Genomic DNA, 9,111 nt, shown 5'->3' with positions numbered 1-9,111 from the left:
GACACTGGAAGAGCTGGGTCTGGAATTTGGCCTTTCTTGCTTCCCAATACTCTGATGAATCCAGCACACTGTATTCCCTCATCTTAGAATGGTAATATTTTTAATATTGATACTTTTATGCATGTGGTTTCTAATAAAGAGATGTCGATCAGAAGAAGCAGAGTAGACCATCAGACTGTGTTAAGAGCTGAGCCTAGAAAGGCTGCCCAAAGTTAACTAAGATAGATTAGTTTCAGAGTAGCAGCCGTGCTAGTCTGTATTCGCAAAAAGAAAAGGATGAAGTGAGCTGTAGCTCACAAAAGCTTATGCTCAAATAGATTTGTTAGTCTCTAAGGTGCCACAAGTACTCTTTTTCTTTTTGAAAGATAGATTAGTCTATCTCATATTTTTTTATGAAAAGCTGGTTGACATGCTTGGCAGACTTGACTGGGCCATAGGACTGTTCCATCCTAACTGGTTTTGGTGGGTTCTGCTACCTTAGCACTTTCTACCAATTTGATTTTCCTAGAATAATCTTGATCTGATTCCTCTGACCTGAAGGGAAATACTTTCATAAACAATTATATTAACTTCAGAAAAACTCAAAGCTGTACACTGTGCGACAGCTACAGATTATTACTCATTTGTAGGTGACAGGAGGAGCAACCAGATGCTTAATATCCTTACATAGGTCACCAATAGGCTTGTCCTTTATATTAATGTTCCATTTATAAACAAAATGTAGAATTGTTTTAATAATGATGATTGATAGTCTAGCAAGTCCATCAGTTATTTATAAATATCTTTAACACCTTCTCCTGGTGTGCTTATAACCATCTATATTGTAACATCGTTATATTTGTTAATCATTTATAAAGTGTGACCACAAACCCTAAGCCATACAACACCCCTAAAGACTATGCCGGGAGTATTTCACGCAGTACTGAAATGAAGCACTGCTTGTATAAAATGCAAGACCTGTATAAGAGTTTCCAATAGCATATAAGAAGTGAAGAATATCGTGAAAGTGGAGAGGAAACAGCTAGGCAGAATGTAACTGAGGTGAAATTTGGATTGATGTCCAGGCTTAGCGCCCTTCACTAACAAAGATATTAGGGAACATTTAAAACTGAGATTTCGATCCTTGTATTAACGTCCAGGCTGATGACCACTCACTTCCCCCATGCTGACTGCTCCCTCCACTAACTGCATATTACAGTCACACCCCCACAGACACAGTTATCTTTGTTCTTTATCCCATCAGTTGTTCAGTTGAATGATAGTCCTAAGGTTGATACTTATTTTATTTTATAGTCACTGACAGGCTTTTGGCCTTGGACCCCTTGTCTGAATAGTTAAACTGGCACTCTAACCTGAGCCTCTGTGACTGGGTGAAATCAGTTTTCCGAAACTTTCTCTGTCAAGAAATGGTTTTATGAAAGGCATGAAAGCTCACCTCATATATTCCCCTAATGAGTATGAGTGGAGTGAAGCCTTAAAAGTTTCTCCTGATCAGCTCTGAATGGAAGAACTGATTTTATTATTTGCTAGTCTTATTCATTCATATCTTTGTATTCTTTCCTGTTTATGAGGTGGGTTTGTTTGGTTTTTTTACTATTTTTTAGGCATTCTTAACCCTGGAGATTAAATTCATGTAGCACATTTGATGGCTTGAGTTGATGTAACACAAAATAGACTGGACAAAGACACTGAAAAAAAATATGCAGGGAACAGTCCTTCACTGGAAGGCACATGGACTAGATTAAGGTTTAAAGTGGGCTGTTATACCTCTGCCCTCCCCCCAAAGTTGGAGAACTCTGAGGTGGGATTGAATCAGGTAGCCTGCTGCAGAGGAAGGTCTATAAAAGTAGTTAAACAAACTGAGAGAAAATTTTTTTGTTGGGCAATGACCGACCTGGCAGGGGCCATGCCAGGCTTTTTTGTGAGCCACCTTTGAGCTCTGCTCTCCAGTATCCCATAGATCTGGTCCAGCCCCAGTGACCATGACTCTGGGAAGCATCCCTCACAGTATGTGCACCTCGGGGCCCACCCACCTTCTCCGCCCCCCAGGCGCCTGTGATCAGTGACTCAGGCCTGAGGTTTTGTGGGGGTGCTCCCCGTCCCAACCCTGTTTCCACGGCGACGGTGCCACAGGCTGATGCAGGCGGTCGCTCTCCCCTCCGTATTTCCCCGGGGGTTGCCTAGCAGCAGCCTCTCGCTCGGCGTCACGGCCGGAAACCCAGAGCAGCCCCTTGCCGGCCCCAAACCCTGCCCCAGGGCACAGAGCCCGGCCTTGCCCTGCCAGTCCCCCCACGCCCCGTGACGCCGGAGAACCCTCCGACCCACAGGCCGTCCCCACCGTGCCACGTGGGGGGAGGCGACACCCAGGGCCCCCCCCCCGCCCCCCATTCCCAGCCGGCCCCTCCCCGGCCCAGCCCCCCAGCTCCAAGCCAATCAGCGGGGTGGGAAGCTGCCCGTGCGTAGCTCCGTGCGCCTCCCGCCCCGCTCGCTGGAGCCCGGGCGGGGGTTGTATATAAACCGGCCATTGCCGCAGCTCGGCCTCAGAGCCCGCGGGCCCCCCAGCAGCCGCCTCTCGCTCCCCGGCTCTAATTTATTCACCTTCCCGCCCCCGCCATGGCCGACGCCGCCCTGTCCTTCGCCAAGGATTTCCTGGCCGGGGGGGTGGCCGCTGCCATCTCCAAGACCGCCGTCGCCCCCATCGAGAGAGTGAAGCTGCTGCTGCAGGTGGGTTTGGCGGCGGCGGGGGGCGGCGGTGCAGAGCGCGGGGCAGGCCTGGCATGCGCCGGGGGCCCGCCCGCCGGCGGGGAGGGATGGATGGACGGATGCATGCATGGAGGGAGGGATGAATGGGCTCCGGCCGGGGTTGGGGCGGGCGGGCCCCGAGTGCTCGGGGAAATCCCGGGGACCGGCCCCGGCTTTGTCTGGAGCTGGGACGTGGCCGCGTGGCGCATCCGCGAGCCGGGGAGATGCCGGGGCCCTGAGCCGCCTCCCAAGGTCGCGGCAAGGAGAGGGCAGGCCCGGGCATCCCGGCTTGGGAGAGGGAGCTGGGCCGCCGCAGCCAGCGCGGTCTGGGCCCGGGGCGAGGCTCCGCTGCCCCCCGCCCGGCCCAAGGAGCCGGTCTCCTTGGCCCTGTGCCGGCGGCTGGGCGCTCCCCGGGCGCGGAGAAGCCGGGCAGAGCCGGAAACCACCCGCCTGCTTCGACCGGCTGCCGGAGCCAGCTAGTTCCGCTTAGGCAAAGCGGTGCCGGGCCCGGCTCCGGGCCGGGGGGGAGTGGAGCAGCCTCCGCCCCGGCTCCTTTCCCTCCGGGCTGGAGGCTGCGTCGCCCTCGTGCTCTGGGCCCAGCGGCGCCCCGGGGCCCAGCCGTGGGGTCTCGGCCCCCCGAGTGAGCCTCCATCGACTCTCCGCTTCCGAGCATCGTGCGGTAAAACCAGCGCGCAGAGCCAAGCTGGCACAACACGCAGCCTGAGGAAAGCAAAGAAGCCCGGTGACCTTCCAGGCCAAACGACCCCACTCTCCTCTCTCTCTTCCCCCCCCCCCCCCAAAAAAAAACCCTCCAAAAAGATAAAGGCAGGCTACTAACTAAGCGTTGCTCTCCAAAGTAGACCGCACATGCAACTCTGATCTGGGGTGGATCACGGTAAATTGCTGCCTTTTGGGCACTATGGAAAAAATCCAGGGTAGCAAAGCATATTTGGCTTTTGAAAAGAAATTCACGTGCAGTTTTGCGCTAAAGATGTTCTTTCTGGCTGCCCCCAGTAGGTAATCCGCCTTATTGTCAAACTGTCATCAGAATGATGTGACAAGTGTACGGAGGAGGGTTGCTCTAGAAAATCCTAGCAAGTCTAAATGGAGACAGGAAGATCTTTATTACTACCCCACCCTAAGAGAACAGCACTTCCTGTTTCTGGGTCAAATGAATGGCAGGTGATCACCTTGGAATTCAGCACTTTACCCTCTCTCTGTATTCCAGGAGTCTATTGCACTGACATCTGCTTAGAGGACAGTGAAACTTCTCACTGAAGCAGCCTAAGACTTTCATGACACTGATATAATTAGGCCTGGCAAACTTAATTTTTATTTTTTTATAATTTTTTTTAACTTGCATGCTTTTCACAGTTGCAGGGAAATTATGGGAGGTCAGACAATTTAATGAGTGTAGTCACTGAGATTCAAAAAGCTAAAGCCTTATAACCATGAACACAAAATGGTAAAATATCCTTGAGTATAATATCCTTAACTCAAACCGTGAGGTCTCAAGTAGCATTTTTCTTATGTTGCCTTATCTGTAAATTGTGATTATGAATTGTGTGTGCAGTGAAATCAAAATTTACCGGTACAAATATAATCCTTCCACGCCTAGTTATAATGAGCAAAGTTCAACAATAACTCACTCTAGCTTGTCTTGTCACCAAATTTAAGAGATCTACACTTAATCTTATCCTCATTCTTGTTTACTAGTAATTCATGTTTTCACTACCAAATCTGTCATTTCATTTATAATTCCTCTAGCTTCATAGGACCAAGCTTATTTTATTTCATAACAAGCTTTCAACATTTCTGGCCTAAATGGATTTTCTTCAAACGTACTTAATCTCTGTAGAGGAAGACTGTCTATCCAGACCCCGGAATCAGATGCTAATTATCAAATGCAAATTAAAACAAACATTTCTACCAAGTGACAACCATGAAACTTCATCAGTCCAGATCTTCAGCCTTGTAATTTTATCAGCACAATGATATTAATCCATCTTCTTCTACTGTTTTACAGGTGCAGCATGCAAGCAAGCAGATTGCAGCAGACCAGCAATACAAGGGCATCATTGACTGTGTTGTCCGTATCCCCAAAGAGCAGGGTGTCCTGTCCTTCTGGCGCGGCAACCTGGCTAATGTGATCAGATACTTCCCTACTCAGGCCCTCAACTTTGCTTTCAAAGACAAATACAAGCAGATCTTCCTGGGTGGCGTGGATCAAAGAACCCAGTTCTGGCGTTACTTTGCTGGTAACCTGGCATCTGGTGGTGCTGCTGGTGCTACATCTCTGTGTTTTGTCTACCCTCTTGACTTTGCCCGTACCCGTCTGGCAGCTGATGTGGGTAAAGCTGGAGCCGACAGAGAATTCAAGGGTCTTGGTGACTGCCTGGTCAAGATCTTCAAGTCTGATGGTCTTAAGGGCCTGTACCAAGGCTTCAATGTATCCGTTCAGGGTATCATTATCTACAGAGCTGCCTATTTTGGCATCTATGACACTGCAAAGGGTAGGTCCTTTGAACTAACTTCTTAAAATGCAGAAGAAGCTAAACAACATTAAGGCTGTTAGAAGAAACTCTAGACTCTAATGCAGAAAAATGATTTACTTTGGTATTATAATATACAGTGATTTGGTGGTGTTAATCTGATCTCCTCCCTCCCATAGGAATGCTTCCTGACCCAAAGAACACCCACATCGTTATCAGCTGGATGATTGCTCAGACAGTTACTGCTGTTGCTGGTTTGACCTCCTATCCATTTGATACTGTCCGCCGTCGTATGATGATGCAGTCAGGGCGTAAAGCAAGTATGTATCTAATTCCCATGTAGAACATAATGTGGGTGGGCATTCCCAAAAAAACCTCTCTGTCCAGAGATGCAAGATGGGTGCAGAGAACTCTATCTCTGTTTCAAGGCCCGTGGGATCAGAAGGGTTTCGGCAGGCAAGACTTCATGGTTCAGAAGTGGAATCTTGTAAATGGATGTTGGTTTCCTTTGATGCCCTGACTAGCCAGATTGTCTATTGCTTTAGCAGTTATACCACTCTGAGTAAAAGTCCTCTCAATGCTCTGGTGAGACATATGATATCCATTTATAGGCAGAACAGTCCATCTTTCCCAGCATGTGCAGTAAGTCACTGGCTGGACCAGGATTAGAGCTTGAGTTCCTTGCTCCATGAGAGCATGCAGCCCTTTGTCTAGAATACATCCCGACACTCTGTTGCATATAAACAATCTGTGGAAGAACTCCCAGCAGATGGTGGTGCTTCTGGTTTAAGCCATGACAATGGTAGAGCAGCATATCTCCTGGGATGACTTGCAGTGAAGACTTGCCTTTATGCAGCTGCTAAACCCAAGCCCTTGAGATGTTAGTGCAGTTGCTATAGACAGTAAAACTCAAATTCTTGCCTATTACATCTCAATATAGACATGAGATGCCATTATTGGTGCAAGTGTAGTAAAAGATAAACAATTAAATGCCTAATAACACTAGAGCACAAGCTCAGAAATGTAATTCATTCAAAGCAGACAGCCTTGCTGAGCCACTACTGACCTGGGCAAGATCCTAGTCCATGTGACTCCTCTCATTAACAAGCTCTGTACTTTCCACAGCTGACATCATGTACTCTGGTACAATTGACTGCTGGCGAAAGATTGCCCGTGATGAAGGGTCCAAGGCGTTCTTCAAGGGTGCATGGTCCAATGTACTCAGAGGAATGGGTGGCGCTTTTGTCTTAGTATTGTACGATGAAATCAAGAAGTACACTTAAGTTACTTCCTCATGTGAACTGGCATGTTGTATTATGTAACTTACTCTGACCATTCATGGACTGTCAAAACTGTATCAATTACAACTGGTATCTGTACTGTTTAGCAAAGGGCAGTTGTCATGCTCACCTGACCTCTGTCTTTATCAAGTCATTCCCCTGATGATGGGACTCAAATGTTTTTATTTCAGGCACTCCTGTTTAAATAACAAGTCTGAGGAAATAATAATAAAAAAAAAAACATCCAGAACCGACTCTACTAGTGTTGTACTTGCTTTACCTCTTTTCGGTAAACTCTGCCTCACTCCACCAGCAGCTGCAGTGGGGAAAATGCTGGAAGAAGTAGAGAAACTCCTAGTAGCACTCGAGGGAAGGGGGGGGTGGTCTAAGGAGATGGCATAGTCCAGGTAAACCTAAGTTTCTAATGCTTGTGCTAATAGGAAAGTGTTTGAATAACTGGCTAATCCACAAACAGGGTGTATTTCTTGTCATGTACCCTCTTGATGGGGAGAAGAAAGGGATACTACCTAACTGACTGACTGTTTTTCCTTTAAAGCCCCAATCTCAAACAATTCCCAGTATGTACAGGCCTTGTCTGCACTGGTATCGTAATGCAAATCTCCATGGAGCTCGGTGCCTGTATAGATAAGGTAGCTGTTAAGTGATAAGAGGCCAGCAGTGCCCCCCTGCCTACGGGTGCTAGCGAAAGCTTGAGATTAAAACTAGCCACGCTCTAGGCAGATAAGGAGCCAGAAATGGTTTAACCCATGTCTGATGTAGCCAGAATTCCCAGTGAAAGGTATGCAAGGGAGCGATGGATTAACTCACTTGGAAAACGAGTCTCTCAGCGTAAGAATTTCAAGGAAGTGGCTGAAATTACTGACTCCATATTTAAGAGCAAAACCAGTCAGGTATGGGTATGTCCTGTCCTCCCTGCAGAGTTAGCTTGAGTGATTCACGCTTGATTGTGAGCACCCAGGATGGTCTTGTCCAGCTGTGAGCAGCTACTCGGCAAGGCCTTACCCAAGCATGTCCCCTGAAGTGTATCCAGGCTCAGGTGAGGCACTAGGACTTGTGGGGGGGACTATCCTCTGCTTAGTGCTGCAGTAAATGGAGCCACTCTTATTCCCTGTGAAGTGGGGGAGAACGTAAGCAACCAGGCGGAGTTATGGGAAGGCAACAGGGAGCAATGCCCACAGAAGGGGGTTGGGCGGGGGGAATCACTAGCCCAAGTGTGAGCAATGTGCTTGGGTAGAAAACACTACCCCATATGGGGTAGTGGTTTTTGTGCATGGAGGGGAGCTGGATCAGAGCCTGGGTTAACTGCAATGAAGACCAGCCCTATTAAACATGAGCTTGCTTTCTTTGGGTTACATAGCCTACCTAAAAATCAACAGCCACTGGACCTTGCTTGGTACTACATAACCTCTACCTTATCCCTTCAACCCCCGAAGGAAATGCAGCTAGGGTATTGCCCCACTTAGATGTGCAGATGTAGCTTACATTAATATAGGGCAATGGGATACTTGGTGCATCTATCCTGTTCAAATGCATCCCTCCCATCCCTAAATCTGACTTCAAGGAGGGAAGGTCACTCCAGGCCCTTTCCTAAACCACCCTTCTTAGCCTCAGTCTCTAACTCAAACAGTTAGAGCCATTTTTCCAATCAGATCAAAATGGAGTGGTGTGACTCAAACAAACAGCCCTACAGCTGCCTTACACAGTGCTAAGAGTCATTTTTACTGTTGAAAATTAATTCTGAATTAGAGGGCACAACCTCATTAATTACAGCAGTAATTTAAGGGCAGGCACTATTTGGCTATGCATGATTGGCACTCTGAATTCCTACTTGGAATATTGTCTCCTACCAGCCTGCTATTGCTTGCCAGGGCTTCCAGCCTCAGGTAATGCTTCTGTGAGTGGCAGTGTGAAGGTGCAGAACATTTTGCTTCTAATCCAACAAGATCAGTTGGATGTCCAAGAATGTGATAGGTTTCAGAGTAGCAGCCGTGTTAGTCTATATCCGCAAAAAGAAAAGGAGGACTTGTGGCACCTTAGAGACTAACAAATTTATTTGAGCATAAGCTTTCGTGAGCTACTGAATGCATCCGATGAAGTGAGCTGTAGCTCACGAAAGCTTATGCTCAAATAAATGTTAGTCTCTAAGGTGCCACAAGTACTCCTTTTCTTTTTTCAAGAATGTGATGGAGCATGAACTTTAGGTAATTGACTATACAATGCCACCAGGGAACTAAATGGAGCAGGCATCTCTGCATTCCCCAGATTACCTACCCAAGAGCCTTTGCTATGTGACTTGTTTGTTTTTTTTTTCCACACATGGCCTTTCTATTCTTTCACTATGACCCTCTCCCTCCCAACCTGTATATAACAGATGAAGGTCATTTACAAACCAGTCCACACACAGGAGCAGAGTAACTCAGCAACTTGTGCTTATTGTGGCCTGGTATTTAAAAGTCAAGCAGCTGCTAGGGGTATGAGTTACTCTGAGAGAGAGCACTTCCCTTTCCCTCAACATACGTTAATGCTTCATCCCAATCAGGCAGCTCTAGGTCAGCTATTTGGGTGGAGAACCCTTG

At 47.6% G+C, this 9,111-nt stretch overlaps 1 protein-coding gene across 1 annotated transcript; it reads left to right on the top strand.

The window, feature by feature from the left end:
- The first annotated feature begins 2,514 nt into the window (after window positions 1-2,514).
- On the top strand, window positions 2,515-6,768 carry SLC25A5 (solute carrier family 25 member 5). The gene is made up of 4 exons (XM_073361341.1): window positions 2,515-2,724; window positions 4,769-5,255; window positions 5,414-5,554; window positions 6,360-6,768. The coding sequence occupies exons 1-4, from the start codon at window positions 2,614-2,616 to the stop codon at window positions 6,515-6,517; spliced, it is 897 nt and encodes a 298-aa protein (XP_073217442.1). The 5' UTR covers window positions 2,515-2,613; the 3' UTR covers window positions 6,518-6,768.
- The last annotated feature ends 2,343 nt before the right edge of the window (window positions 6,769-9,111 follow it).

Source organism: Lepidochelys kempii, chromosome 9, assembly GCF_965140265.1.
Source record: "Lepidochelys kempii isolate rLepKem1 chromosome 9, rLepKem1.hap2, whole genome shotgun sequence".
Taxonomy (NCBI): Eukaryota; Metazoa; Chordata; order Testudines; family Cheloniidae; genus Lepidochelys; species Lepidochelys kempii.
This window is presented reverse-complemented; position numbering and strand designations above follow the sequence as displayed.

Excerpts from the sequence above, each read along its gene's own strand:
- SLC25A5 (XM_073361341.1), top strand. The coding sequence starts at position 2,614 with ATGGCCGACGCCGCCCTGTCCTTCGCCAAGGATTTCCTGGCCGGGGGG. Across the intron at positions 5,256-5,413 it reads CATCTATGACACTGCAAAGG|GAATGCTTCCTGACCCAAAG; the intron begins GTAGGTCCTTTG and ends TCCCTCCCATAG. Across the intron at positions 5,555-6,359 it reads GCAGTCAGGGCGTAAAGCAA|CTGACATCATGTACTCTGGT; the intron begins GTATGTATCTAA and ends TACTTTCCACAG.